General features: G+C 30.6%; 1 protein-coding gene across 7 annotated transcripts in view; it reads right to left on the bottom strand.

The window, feature by feature from the left end:
* LOC126749121 (latrophilin Cirl-like) overlaps positions 1-16,479 on the bottom strand; it is a 278,424-nt gene that overhangs the window by 129,610 nt on the left and 132,335 nt on the right. For all 7 annotated transcript variants that reach the window (XR_007664896.1, XM_050458770.1, XM_050458771.1 and 4 more), the window contains one exon: positions 11,566-11,665. Coding sequence is in view for 6 of the 7 variants with exons in the window: in XM_050458770.1 (XP_050314727.1) it covers positions 11,566-11,653 (88 nt within the window). In the remaining variant the exon portion in view is untranslated. The remainder of the gene's footprint in view (positions 1-11,565; positions 11,666-16,479) is intronic.

The following is a 16,479-nucleotide window of genomic DNA, read 5'->3' on the forward strand; positions in this document are numbered from 1 at the left end:
ATAATTTAGACGCGATATGAAATAAAAGGAAAAATATTTTTCTTGCCAAGGGTTATTAGGAGTCGCTAATTTAACGGGTTTAACTCAATTTTTTTTACGGCTTTTTTGATATTTTTGGCGGACGACCTTTTATCATGCGGATAAAATTCAGATATTCGAAATTCCTATATATATCTTTTGTTAGATTTCATTATAATATAAAACAAGTCAAGTTTGAGAAAAAAAATCTTGTATCTTAGGCTTTTCTGTCAGAAAAAAAAAACGAAAATCACATTTTTGGCTGTTACAGCCATAGCGGATTGAAAATTTATGAAAAATTTTTTCCTTAAAATTCCTTGACGAAAATTTATAGTATAGTATAAGTATTTCAATTTTGCTTTAATAACGTATAACAATGAATGGATTTAAACATCAATAGACATATTGACAATTTTCAAAAAAGAATGTCCCTTCCCATCTTTTACGCAAATTCTTTAAATTTTAAATAGAGAATTTGAAAGAGTAAATAAATTATTAATGTCAACATCCCAATACGTATTATAAATTATTTTAACTTATGTTGTTGACAAGTAAATGAAGTTACGATTTGATGCCGTCAATTTCAATTCAGAAATGGAAATCGGCTAATGAAAATTGCGGTACGAATCAAAACTAACATAAGCGAACATACGACGAATATCTTCGCCCGAAATTCGCTTACTTGCTAATAAAATCGAACCGAATAGAGGTTTTCGATAAAGGAAATTAGACAATAATATTGTTTGCCCGAAGTTCGCATTGCTCTACTACCTGTAGTGGTGACAATGGTATTGGAGTAATGGAGTTTATGTTTCAGTTTCTATTTTCACAATAATGCTGCGGCTATTAAAAGGGCTTAACTGAATAGCACCGGTACTAAAACCGGACGAGATATGGAACAAAACGCTTATAAAACCATTGAGTAAGCATTTAAGCATCATAATCAAGTAATGCATCCAGAATTATTCGGATCTGTGGACACTTTCACACCAATTACGTATGTGTCGCTGATTTAATTTATGTCTAATTTACAAAGTGCATATTGTACACTGCATGCGCCAAAGTTTGTGCAGAGTTTGCCGGCTTTAAAAGTATTATCGGAGAAACGTTTAACTCGTCTTTATAGAACTTCCTTTGTGCCTTTTATCTCTACTTAGAACAAGGCAGATGCTCTATTGCACACCTCTAAACCGACAACTTTTAGTTTGAGAAAAGTTGATCTACTTAACTTTTAATTGTGCAATCTACGTTAATCGTAACTCCTAAATGCAGGACGTTTACAATTGTTTTTTATAAACGGTGTTTGCATAATTTTATATTTAAAAGTTTACAGTATTCTCGACAATAGGTATGTGACAAAACTTAAAAAATAATGAGAATATCGTCGGCATTCTGGCAAAACTCATTAAGTCCAGAAAGTTTGGGATAAATGCGTGTAAAGTCTAAAAGTTACAGAAAAATTTCATTTTACAAAATAATTCCACTTAAATGGTAAGTAAAATTAGAATTGATGGCTAATTTTTTAGCAGGCGACAATTAAAAGTGAAAAAGGGTACTGTTATAAATTAGTATTTGATGATAAAATGATAAAATTAAGAACTTGCTAAGCGTATAAATGATAAGTATATTATCACTAGAAAATACAAAAAAAATACTTGGTTCAGGATCGCGATTTCACAAAATTAGACATTCTTAGAGACAAATACCAATGATGGAATTTTGAGGAAATTATGTTAATAATACATAACTTTTTCAGATCGTTCTCTTTTTCTGTGGTGATATTGGTAGCATTTGAGAATAGGCTTTGCTAAGTTCTTCATAGTATTTCGGAAACACTTTTATTCAATTACTTACATGATTTTCTAAACTAGGGGATGCATTTATCTGATTCACCATTAATTCAGTTTTATCAATAAATTTCAATTTCATGAATAAATGTTATTGTTGGGTTTTTTGTTTGTACTTGCATTCTATACAAGTTCCAAAATATGCTTTTCTCTATTTTGTTCCATTTTGCAATATCAATTTTCAAAAAATCACAAATTTTCTTTTTCACTTAACGAGCATAAAACCTAACCCAACAAAAGCAAATCTAGTTATCACTTTGTCCAGCAATAATATAAATCTATTCATCGAGAACTTATTATTAAGTCCAGTTAGCTAATTCTGCTTGGCATAAAACAAGATTTTTCGAACTAAATGATTTTCTTATGTAAACCCTTTTCCTCATAGTGGACTTAATTTATGTTATCAGGGATAATAATTTTTAAAATCGGTTTATGATTAGAGTCAAAAAGAGACAAAAATAAACTTAATGACTTTTGCCAGAACACCGACGATATATTTATCAAAAAACGAACTGAAAATATGAAAATTAAAAAAGTTTTCTATAATGTAGTTTAATATCCTACTAAATATATAGATGATGTCATATATAACCCATAAATATCCCATTTTAACTTTTTATTACAAAAGTTAAAAAATTTCATAAGGTTATAAAAAATTCAAATTAAAAAAAATCGGTTTTATCAAATCATCAAAGTGGAATGTTTAACATCGATTTGATATAAATGGTGCTTTCCCAATTTTATTTTAATATTTTTTTAAAATTCTTTATAATAGGTATGTAAAAAAATAATGATTTAATTAATTAATTATCTTCAAAAATATAATACGAATGTGATTATAAAAAAATAAAATGAAAACCTAAAAATTTCCAAAGTTTTCTATATTGTAGTTTTGAATTCTACTAAGTGTAGAGATGATGTCACATATAACCCATAACTATTTAAACTTTTTATATCAAAAGTAAAATAGTTTCATAATAAGACAAAAAAAATCGGATCTATTAAATTATACATATAAAAGGTGCTTCTTAATTTCATATTAAGTAGGGTGCAATTGACCTCTAAAAACTTGGAACATTGGTTCGAGTGATACATCATATGAAAGGGAAAGGAATAACCTTTCAGCACTGCCTCGTTTTTGAAATTTTAATCATTTTTGAGATATTTTAGTTATTTTTGAGAAAAGACGTTATTTCGTAAATATTAAATAACATATGCTGTAGATAACTTCTATTATCCATCCAAGTTCCGATGACCTTGACCTAGCTTTTTTATTAAGAGAAATTTTAAAGTGATCACAGATATAACTGATCTGCCAGAATCTGAATAGTTCAGATATTAGGTTGGTATCGGTCAAAAGTTCTTTACTTTTCTTTAAGTTACTTTATTCTGTAAAAAAGTGATTTTAGTGGAAAGACATCGAATTGAAATTTTAATGATGCTTGGATATGGTGATAAAATAAAAAGCCAAGCAGAAATTTGTACGTTATTTAGTGCAAACTATCCTGAAAATCATATTTGACAATCAAATGTTAGGATATTCCACAAGTTTCAAGACACTAAGATATTTTCTATTTGGTTTCTTGATGAGAATCCACGTACCTCAACTATTACATTGGGCTAAGATAACGATGTTCCATAATCTACCATTCACAGGTTTATAAGAAATTAAGAGTATTACTCATATAAACCAGGTCTAGTATAAGAACGTTTGGAAAATGATCCTGATAGGCGACTGTGGTTCTCTGAGGAAGATGAGAAAGTGTGATGAAAATAATGCCTTTCTACACAATATTCTATTCTTTGACGAAGCAACATTTTGTTTAAATAGCATTGTTTATAGGCAAAATTATCGATTTTGGTCTCAAGACAATCCACACTGTATACATGAACCACATCAGCATCCTAAAAAAGAGAATGTACGGGCTAGCATTGCCAATAATAGAATTTTCCGGCCATACTTTTTTTAAAAATAAACTTACAGCCGAACGATATTTAGGTTTTTTGCCATTCGGTTTGATTCCTTCTTTAGTCATATTTTTCCCAAATGTGGTCGATCCAGATATACTCAAATATGTTCAATTAATGTTCGCAGATATCATTTTTCCGGATCGTTGGATTGGTCGACGAGGTGCTATTGAATGGCCACCTAGACCTCCTGATTTAACACCGCTGAATTATTTTCTTTTAGAATATATCAAAGACCAAAATAAACCAAATGACTAACGCACTCAAAGAGAAAATTAGAATAGCATTCAATAATATATCAATTGAAGCTATTCAGAACTCCGTAGGCAATTGAAGGAGTCATTTTCAACACATCAAGAATATATATAATACTATTTTGTGTTTACTTTAAAATACTTACGTCTCAAAAAATAAAATAGAATGAGGTCATCAGAAAAAGCGAAAATATTAACATGTAATAAAAATTATATTCTGAATAATTTATTTAATAATTTTAATTTTTACGAAATACACCGTCGAAATTATTTCGACGTGTTTTTCTCAAAAACAACGGATTAAATTTAAAAAAAGTAAGCTGGCGTTGAAAAGATAATCTCACTCCAACCGTTGTTCCATTTAAGGGTCAATTTCACTTTGCTTAAGGGACTGAAGCAGCATGGTCCAAAATAGACTCAAAAATCACCTAATTTTGAAAGTATTTCACCATTTTACAAATTTTATAAATTTTATGTGGACACTTATATTCTATATTCTCTATATTCTCGATAATAGGTACGTAAAAATAAATATGAAAAAAAAAAGATACTGAAAAAGTCTTTAAATATAATGGGAATTTATTTATCAAAAAACGAGATGAAAACCTGAAAACTGCCAAACTTTTCTATAATGTAGTTTTGAATCATACCAAATGTAAAGATGATGCCACATACGCCCCATAAAGATCCCCTTCAAACTTTCCAATTGAGGGTTAAAGATTTATGGCTAATAATACCCTTCGGATATCCGAATGCGGATGTTTTGCTACAACGAACACTATTCATAAACTTCCTTGTTTCTTCTATGTCAATTTATGCTGTAGATATATCGTCTATAAGGGGTGCAATAGGAATCGCAATCATATATAATAACTCGTGTAATCGAAAGGGTCAACATAATCCGTTTAAATCAAAAATAAAAAATTTATTGAAATTCTGGTATATTCGGGATAAAAGCCGGGAAATTCCCAGTCAAAAAATTGAAATATTGGTATAATTAAATACATATTGTACCATCTAATAAAATAGCTATATTTTATTAAAAAAGAGCCTTATATTTGAATAATTTCTCCTACCAATGTTAATTAAGTTCTAGGACACCATCTATAAAATATTCGTTATAATTTTAGTTTGAAAATCACGTTACCAAACCTTTTTTTTAGAAACTGAGTTTTACTTATTGCCTATAATCCCAAAGGTACAAGGATGGTATGAAATCTAATTTCAGCCAATATTGGTTTTTTTCTGGATGTTCAATATTCTTTTCATCTCATGAGTGGTGGACAGGCTAGTCCCAATGTTCCCTTTTTACTTTTATCTTTTACATTTCAATATTTTACATGGCTTTTGAGTAATAAAAGTATATTGGCTATCGAGCGTTTTATATTATTTTAAATCAACAAAGCGAAATGTTGTAATATTTGCTCAAAAATTGAAATTAATATTAAACAAACAGGCATAAATGAAAACTTGAAATCTATGAGGAAAAATAGCTGACTTAATATTTTATTTTTCTTGTTTGCACAACGTACTTTCAATAACTCGATATTTTGGGATTTTCATTTTTAATAAAGTTTTCAGTTCAATTTAAATCTTCAACTAAAATTAAATCTTGTGAGCTTATTTTATATAATATGAATATTGTATATTTTATTTTAAAATTTAACCTGAAAGACCAATGGCACATACAAAATCTAAAAAAGTTCAACTCGCAATCATTCACTTTATCTATAAAAGAAAAAGGTCCATTGTCATTACTCATATCTTGACAAAAATATAATGTATTTATCAACACGTAAATATATGTTAGGCTCAACTTAAACAATCTCTTAGAGACAATGGCCGACTTCCTTCTATTGTACCAGAATCCGTTAATCCCAGCCCCTAAATTTTACCAATATTTGATTTACGGGGGTAAACTCTAATTAAAAGATAACGAATTAAACATTTGCCGAAGGAAACTAAAACCTAAAGACCGTTAAAAATTTATCAAAGACAAGCGGTAAGATATTAATGTGATGTTCCAGTTAACAGCACGCATGGGCAAAATAAATGTTTCCATGCAGTTGAACTGTTTTATTTTTGTATGTCGTGCCAAGTAGAGATACAGTAAAATAATAGGAAAACTAAAGCTAAATAAATAAAGTTGTAAAATAAAATCTACACTGCTTCTAGAGAAAATGCCAAAGGAACATGTAATTTTAAACTAGAGGCTTACCGAGCACTGAAATTGCATATCACGGTGCAAAGATTGCTCTTATTCTTAAGAGTAAGTTGATGTTTACAAAACACGTCGAAGAAAATACAAAGGTACAATAGCAAACACCTTTATTTATAGCAAAACTTTTGATCTGAACACCTACGGGAATGTGAGGCACACAAAATAAATAGAACTTTTTATTGTACAAATAATCAATACCATACTATGAGTACCAACACTTTGTATTAAATAAATACTTTAATAAATTGAAGTTAATGTGACTGAATAACTGGCCGGTAATTGAAAACACGTATTTGGAAGTATTAAAAACTTTCAGCATTTCAACTTTTTATTGGAAACATTAAATTTTCATTACCAGGTGCAATTTTTTAATGAAAAAATGATGCAGAAACGTTTCTTTAAGTGCATAACTTAAACGGATATGGTACTACCCTTGAGTTTATCAGTGCAGCTAGAGAGAATAAAATTAATATGTAATTGCCTCTAACAGGCTTTAATAATAGCGCAATGTTTAAAAAAATAAATAAACCGAACTTTGTTTCTCTATAGGAGAACTTTTTAAATGATTTTATAAAAAAGTGTTATTCTTAAGTCAGTGTTAGAAATACAGGAAGTCTTTAACTAAATAAGTTAAATAAATATTCTTCAAATTGAAGTTAATGTAACTGCTTGACTGGCCTGCACCAGAAAACACTTTTTTGAGGCTTTTTAACTTTTTTGAGAAACATTAAATTTTCATTACCAGGTGCGACTTTTTAATAAAAAAAATCTAATTTCTTTAAAGCAGGAATGTATCTTTAAATGCATAACTTAAACGGATATGACACCACCCTTGAGTTTATAAATGCAGCTAAAGAGAATTATACCCATTTCTTTTTAAAATATCCAAATACACTAACAGGCACATTTAATAATAGCGCAATGTTTAAAAAAATTAATAAACCGAACTTTAGTTTCTCTATAGGTGAATTTTTAAAATAATTTTATAGGAATGTGTTATTCGTTATTGTCAATGTTCGAAATACAGGAAGTGCCACTCGATGAAAATTAAAAAATGGCGGTGTTTGATCCGGCGTACCGATACAGTAAAATTGTACATGGCAATATTAAAATTTCTAAAGCATTTAATAAATTGGATATTCCGTCATATGTATATATTTCGAGCACTTGTTTTTATTTCTATATTTTACCATGGCAATATTTTATCCCTAGTATAAAGTCTGGAAGCAGACAGTTTGATTGATCGTTGTATAAAGGGCTTGCATTAAAAATTGGGTCTGCTTGGCAACCTTAAGGGTCTAAGCATCACCCGAGTAATTTTATCCTGAAAGATACTGCGAAAACTTTTCATGTCCGCAAAAGTATATTGTATATAAAATTTTGTACCCGAAGAAATGAAGTAAAAAGCCTTAATTACTCTTGGAGCCAAAAGGAATAAAGAATAAAAAAATTTAAATTATCATATGTTAAAATTTGTAATTACAGATGGTTTAATTACAACGACATATGCATTCCTAATTACTGTACTTTAATAGGCAATTGTAAAAGAAAATGAATTTAATCTGATATACCAGAACACGTAAAGCATTTTTTAAAACTTATCAAGTGCAGTAAGAGCAAATAAAGGGTGCTGTAGCCTAAACGTTATGGATTAATAACTTGCTTGTACTAAGGGGTGCATTGATACGTTTTGTACGAGAAGGTTCTTTAATTAATTACCTACTTTCCTTATTCCACGCGAGCAAAATAAATTAACTTCCAATATTACGTCAAGCTTTAACGGGTTGTACGTCTATGTTTTAAACCATCTAGTAAATATGAGTAGTTGTTCCAGCATTTATAAATTATGTCACACTTGAAAAATTGACCAATATTTTTCTGTATTATTTTTTATAGAGAAAAGCAAATATACGTGTTAAATAAATTATAAAAACATTAGCGATAGTCCCATATTGTTATGTACTAAAACGGCTTTAAAAGCAAATTTATATGTACTCCATTAAATTTTGAGAATAAATGTATTAAACTAGGTTTACTTTTATATTTTCATCCAGCAGGTGGACGTATAAATAATTTTACATTTAAATGTATTAAATTTTAAAGATAAATTGGGTAATATATTTATGGATTGACGGAATGCATTTTTAATACACTTCAATGAACGGTAGCTATAAATTTGGGTCAACAAAAATTTATTTCGGACCAAAAAATATCGTTTAAAATAGGAAAAGCATACATACATACATCGATATAATGGTTAGATTTTTAAGTAAATTTCTAATGGTCTGCTGTTCTAATATTAAAATTGATTAGTCTATCTATTTTTATTAAAAATTATATTTGGGTTGTTATATGTTCTCCTAAAATAGATCCTTAAAGGACCTCTTGAAAGTTGTGTCAATGTTCCGTTTCATGCTTTACAACGAAAGGTCTTAATTATTTATATCACCCTAAAGAAAGCCTAATATAGGCCAAAATGTTGGCATTAAAAAAAATTAAAAGGCTTGGACTTTTTATTTGGCCCTATATCCAACTTAAAAACTAAAAACAATTAACTAGGTCACTAAAAGAGTATATTAAATATACTTTTAAGAGTATTGATTAGATTTATTTTTAATATTGGAAATTAGTAGAGCAGAAACTTTATTTTAAATGCATAATTTAATTGGGCATTGCACAACCAGAGAACCCCGATTATATAGTAAAGTTAGGACGAATAAAGTGAGTTTCTAAAAAACATTTTTTTCAGCATAAAAAGCAGTTTGATATCTTTGAATACTGCATATTGCATATTTTCTATATATTAATATGGCAGCCATTCCAGTTTTTAATCTAAAAAGATCAATTCATAACCAAAGTTAGACGGTAGTAGTGCAATAAGGTACTGCATTTTTAATATTGACGCGTTTTGTAAAAATTGAAATGTTATGAAATATTTATGAGAATAAAATTTTCATATCCCCATCATTATTAAAATTTAATAAAAGCTTTAAACTTTATACTGTGTTCAATATTAAAAAAATATAAATGTTAGTATATTATTAGTTTCAAAAAACGCTGTTACAAATTTACTGACAATATTTGATAAAATACAAAAAAAACAAAACTACATTTTTTATAGATATGAGATAGTTTATCGCAAATAATAAAAATACACATTTGGATATACATATAATATTAAAATCAGCTATTTGCCCGTTTAGTTTAAATATGAGAATTTATAAAGCACTTTAAAATAATTGCGAAATATTGGAAAACTTTTAAATAATATTAAATTAAATTATTTCATTAAGTACTAGTCAATATTGGCAAAGTATGACTATTATTGGATAATTATAATATTCATATTGAATTAATACTATTTGCTGCAAGAGTTATAGATTATATGGGATATATAAGTCGTCCTAGATTGATTTATACATGCAAAAAATATACAATTTTTTATTACAATAGTGAGTAATTCTGTTCTGTCGCTCTTTTTTCAAACTAGAAGTTTTTTTGTCCTTCTTTAGTGAAGTCTTTCTAGAGACTTTTTCCATAATACGATGTCCATGTATGAAGTGTATTATAACTTTTAATTTATATTTTATTCGCTTACATTGTCATTCTTCCCGCAGTTACCTAAGTCTGGCAAAGTTTTGGGAACTTCCCTTCATATCTACTTAAATTCCTCATATATGACTTACTTGAATCCCGGCGATTCTCATAATAAATTCAAACCACGTCGGAGAATTCACCTACTACAAGTTTTCAAGTTAAGTTTCTACAATGAATTAATACTCTTGGACCTTGAACGTAAAATAAACACGCTTAAATTTGCCATAGGGATTTAGGGCTGTATAAACACATCTAAACCAACGCCCGTGTCTCTATATGCCATGGTCGGCGCAATAATCTACCTAAATTAATTACCTAGGTTCTCCTTCTACACAAAATATTTAAATTAGACCCATTTTAGGCCTAAAGAAGCTATGGGTATGTCTTTAAAGCCATTCCTACCTACCCTTTACTCGCTCTGATTCTAGTAATAATTTCGAAGAAATGTTTCTTGCCAAAACAGTTTCACGTTGCCTAAATTGTTGTCGCAGCGCTTTTACCCCTTGTTTAGACAACGAAATATTTCTCCCTATATAAACCTTGCCAAAGAAGTAACAAAAGAAAAACAAAGAATGCTTTTGTCCTGGTTTTTTAATTCAAAGTTTTAAGCCATTGTAATTAGTTCTTGCTGAGTTTCTAACCGTCCAATAGAGCTATTCTTTTTTGCTCTAGAAGTATAAGAATACTTAAACTGTCTTATAAAAGTTAAATTGCATTTAAAACACAAATGAAAAGGAATTTTTGCTAAGCTTTAGAAATTTTACGAAATTTGAGTACTTTTCTGAGCTTGATCCATAACTTAATATATAGACATCCCATATTTAAAAATTAATTTTAATGGTAAAAAATTTCACATCCATACTAATAAACAAAGAATTTGTTAAAATTCACATTTCAATATGATTCACCCATCACCGTCAAATACAATATACAGAAAGAGGAGTATACTCATGTACCATGAAAAATCATATTACAATGAGCATTGACATTTAAATGCGCCAAAATGACTAAAATTAACTTAAGGTGCTTTTGTTACCGACCCATCGTTTTCATACCACATAAAGCTCCTTCTCAGAACAAGAAGATATAACATACTTTTTTTTAACCTACAAAAGTAATAAAATATATATGCTTGGTGTTCAAAATACTCGAACACCATCAGTCATAAGTAGCATCGTTAAATTTTGAATACTCTTCAAGTCGTACTTTGTGCCATTTTGACAGTGCAAAGTTAATATTTTTCAAAAGAAATGACTCATAAATACCTTTTTCAATTGAAATTTTAAATTAAAAACTATTTAACATAGTTAACTGCACCGTACGCTTAAAAGTTACATAGCAAAATAATTTATGCCTTTTCCAAATGATATTCGAAAAAATTTAACCTCATAACATTCAAATCGGGTTAAATTAAATTGTAATAAATACAATGCCGCAGCAGAGAAGCTTAAGTTTTGATATATACACTTTTTAAAACTTAGTTAAGCATTGCTTTAAAATATGGGCTTTAATGCATGCTATATTTCCCTACCCTTTAGCCGGCAAAGAAGCTTAAGTGGAAGTTGGATAATATTTTATGGATGAAATTTTAAAGTTTCGGCTGCCAAGGAATGGGTGAAAAACGGCAGGTTTTGTTATGTACTATAAATATTAGACTTACCTAGAGCTTTTGCTGTCGCCTCCGATATAACAACGAACGAAAAAAGTAAAAGTAATAAACCGGGCCTCAGTTTCCCATGCCAGGCCATGACACCGTCACCCTGAAATTAATAATTAAATTAATTTTAAAAGGATTTTTTATATAACATAAATAATAGAGGTAGATGCATATTTTTTGTACGGCCACTAATGATAATAAAACTTGGATTGTTGTGTGCTTACTCAGCTTAGTACGCTTTAAGACTTTTATTTATAGTTAAAATTCTTCTTTTATCTATTCTAGTTTTAAAACGTTTTATTGGAAGTAAAGGGTGTTTTTTTGAGAGGTATACAAATTTGAAGTGAAATAAAACTATAAAAAAAATTTATTGACATGGTATTGGTTTTATTTAAAAGATATTGTTATGCCATTAGTGCTTAAAAATGATTTCGGGCATATGAGCGCCACGGCTGGTTCGAATGTAGCGTAATCGGGAAGTCCAATTTTCGACCACTTTTTCAAGCATCTGGGGCCATATCTCGGCAATAACGCGGCGAATGTTTGCTTCCAACTGATCCAACGTCTGTGGTTTATCTTTGAAGACATATGACTTCACATATCCCCAAAGAAAGTAATTCAGGGGTGTGAGATCACACGATCGTGGAGGCCAGTTCACAGGCCCATTGCGTGAAGTTATGCGATCATGGAATGTTTGCCGCAATAAATTGATAGTGTCACACGCTGTGTGGCATGTTGCACCATCTTGTTGAAACCAAAGCTCTGCCACATCAAGTCGGTTCAACTGAGGAACAAAAAAGTCGGCAATCATGGCTCTATAACGTTCTCCATTGACTGTTACATTCTGGTCGTTATCATCTTTAAAAAAATATGGGCCAATGATTCCTCCTGACCATAAAGCGCATCAAACTGTGACTTTTAATGGATGTAAGGGCGTCTCAACAAAAGCTTCTGGATTTTCGCCACTCCAAATTCGGCAATTTTGCTTATTGACGAAGCCGTTCAACCAAAAATGAGCCTCATCGCTGAACAAAATTTTGGATTGAAAAAATGGGTCAAGCTGAATACTGTTTTCCGCCCATTCACCGAACATACGGCGCGCATAATGGTCACGCGGTTTCAGTTCTTGCACAAGTTGGATCTTGTAAGCTCGCAAGCCAAGATCTTGCCGCAAAATCTTCCTCAAAGTGGATGGGCACAGCCCCAATTGTTGTGCACGATGGCGAATCGACTCATTCGGGTCCTCTTCAATACTATGCTCCACAGCAGCAATAATTTCTTCTGTGCGCACTGTATGACGTCTTTGTGGATGCGTATTATCAACTAGAGTATGCGTGGTACGAAAACGATCCATGGTTTTTCGAATAACTTGCTCGGATGACCGATTATGTCGACCGTAAAATGGACGCAGCGCACGGTAAGTTTCGCGAATTGAACTATGATTTTCAAAATATATTTGCACAATTTGAAAGCGTTGTTCTGGAGTAAGTCTATTCATTGTGAAATGGCAAACGTGAAAGGGATTCCAACGAGAAGAGCCAGCAAGATCAGTCCTTGATGCCCTTATCTAAATTTAAAGTTAATTTAAATGTGACAATTTTATTTAATCATTAATTTCTGTTTTCTCTTCTTCTTTTTACAGATAAAATGCCCTCGTTTATATAGAGTGGTAATTGGATAACGTTAATTTTGGTGTGAACTATAATCGACTATGGGGTTATTGATCACAATATAAATAGCTTTTGATGGTAATAATTTACGTGGCTTCCCAGAGCAACAAAGTATCGGAAATATAAGTGTAACCGTTACTAAAAAACAAAATATGTGGTGTCTTCTTTAACAGTGAATTTATTTAAATTTAAGAAAGGGAAAATAAAGTAAAACTTGAATGAAACTGAACTTTAATCGAATTTCATCCCGAACCCATAGGCCTACCAGGCGAAGAGCTGCCGTCAGCCGAAGTGCAAAGATCAGGAGGCACATTGCATAATAATTATGCCTTGATGATTTGAGATATAATGCAAGTACTGGCCAGTATGTCTAAAAAGTCTATTAACTCTGCGTTGCCTAGATGATGAATACGCCATCTACGTATCAAAGCCACATCTTTCTTTTCAGAATGTGCTGTTCTTGTGGCGTGCTCTTCATCCGAACTTTCTAGGTTTTTGTTGAACATCATTAGAGGACAGCAAGAAAATACGGAATCGTCATCATAACAACAACATACTTCGTGAAACTACTTCAGGCTACCAACATCGGACCCGGTGACTGCCTAGTAAGCTTTGATGTTGAGAGTATACAAATGTGTCCATCGAAGAATCCTTGAACATAATTAAGGAAAGGCTTATAGGAAGGACACGATCTTTGCTGAACGCACTGGACTACCAATTGAGGGAGTGATGAGGCTTTTGGAAGTTTGTCTTCATAATTACTACTTTAAAGTCAAAGATAGGTTTTACACTCAGGACGAAGGACTCCCAATGGTATCCCCACTATTTCCAGTCGTAGCCAATATTTACATGGAGTGGTTTAAAGAGCACGCTAAGGTTGTAACGCTTCTATCCGGTGATAAGTATAATACTGGGCATATTATCTTCCACACTTTACTATGAGAAACTTCAACTTAAGCTGCTATGGCTCTAGTACCCATTGTTGTAACTAGTACCCATCAACTTGTAACATTTCAGGTTGAGCAGCTCTTTCAGAGTGGCCTCCTCGTTATTCTTTTAAATACCGTATGTCATGAATTCTAATAACTGAATTTACAAACATCCGAGAGGCAATTTCTCTCCACAAAATAACCAGAGAAATGCAATACCCATTATTAAAATACTGATATAATTGATCGGACCAAAGGTTCGTACTGAGAACCATGCAATACCACAAATTTTGGTAAACGGAAAGAGCAGTGAGCTAAAAACGGTAAGAGTTTACAGGGCATTCGTTGAGAATAAAAAATTAGTTTATTCACATTCTTATAGTTTTAAATTTTTATTGTTTTACTATATCTTTTATTATGCAACTTTTACTTAGGTGGTTTTTGCTATATCAATTCCTTTTGATGAGTCCTACAAGCATTTTAAATAAATATTGAAAATATAAATACGTTAAATGAATAATTTCAGTACGAAAATATAATGATAAGATATAAGTGTCAAAATACAGTATCACAAGGTACATACCAAGGAATATTAAAAATAGACCAAAAAGGTATTTACTGTTAATTTGTTCTAGCTACAAAACACAAATAGAAAAAATATCACGTTATTTTCCATTTTATCAATGATTTTAGTAGATAAAAAAATTAAAAACCACACAATATTTGCAGCTAGGCTAATAAAACTAGTAGTAGCGCCACTGGAAACTCATTAATTTTGCAAGAGTCCTCGGAAAAATAAATAAAAATACTAATTTCCGATTATATGAGGCAATCAGAAAAAATATATTGCCATGTTTCAATAAATTTTAACGAGAGAAAATTATTTTGTGATTTATGGAGTTATATTACTTTACCTTGCCGATATTATTTAACAATATTTACGATTGTTCGAAATTAATAAAGCATGGCGGGAGACATTATCCTTAAATTATGGAACAGGTTTTTCTCGAGTAAATCATGGGGGAAATATATTGTATTAATAAAATATAATTTATATGAATAAAATATCAGATCCTTTTACTGAGGAACAAGAAATTAAAGGCATTTATTTGAAGGAATCATAGAGGAGGATTATTTAAGCATACTTGTATAAAAACCTCAAAGTAAAACTTTTTAAATACTAAAAGCGATTTATTGTTCGTTTCCTTTTATACCAAATTTCAGCCGTTTCAAAGCTAAATTTATAGTAATTTTACAAAAACCAGGTTATTGAAACGAAATATAAATCCTTCGTCGAAACAAAACTATGTTAAAGGGACACCAGGTATGCAGTTCTCAGATATTTTCAGGTCTGTGACGGCAAAAGATTTCCGACCAGGTAGACCGAAGACCTTTAGGGTATAATAACCACAGTACCAAATGTTTCGAGCTACAATTATGATACGTTCAAGTACCCATTGGATGCCTCATATAAAAGACTATAAAATAAAAACGTTAACCGATATAAAAAAAGCACAAAGGTTAGAAATTGTGTTTTCCGCCCTAATGCGTAAATTTACAGCCTATTTTCTCTACTTTCCGAAAGAACGTGCCCTGCATTGAATCTAAATTGCAATGGGGCCCAACGATAGTGCTACTTTCAGTGTTCCATAAGCGATTTACACAAATTTCTTTGCGTGACTGGCTAGTATTAATCAAATTTATAAAATGCTGCTTTTTTCCTGTACTTTATTCAGCTCCTCAACCTTAATATAGTTCTAGATTCTGGGTTTTGCGTTTTGATATAAAACTTTTTTTTTATTTTGGAGTAGAGCAGCATTTTTTTACAATATTGTTACAATGTTTTGCGTGATAACGACTCAGATCTCGCTTTTGTTATGTTCATATTTATTCGTCCGGGTTGTACGCTTCCATAATTCACGGCTTACATGTATAACTACTGCAAGGGCGTTGCGGGACAACCCTTGAATTTTCAAATTTAATTTTTACATGACGCGGTTGTTAAAAATTACATGCTTCACTTGTACGTACGAACTTTTGATTATGACCCTTAAAATTTACTCCGTAATGGCTTATAAGCTCAAAAACATGGTTTTATTCCGTCTATTATTCTACTTTATCGATTGTTTTATAATATATATATATATATATATATATATATATATATATATATATATTAAAATATTTCCAATAATAGTAACTCCATTAAGTTGTTTTACAACAGAAACTTTTATCAAATTTGTTTTAAGCAAATAAAACCTCTTTAATATTTTAAAGTGGAAATGTAAAAAGCGTTTACTAATATTTTACTGAGGCAC

Source organism: Anthonomus grandis, chromosome 22 (genome assembly GCF_022605725.1).
Source record: "Anthonomus grandis grandis chromosome 22, icAntGran1.3, whole genome shotgun sequence".
In the NCBI taxonomy this organism is placed as follows: Eukaryota; Metazoa; Arthropoda; class Insecta; order Coleoptera; family Curculionidae; genus Anthonomus; species Anthonomus grandis.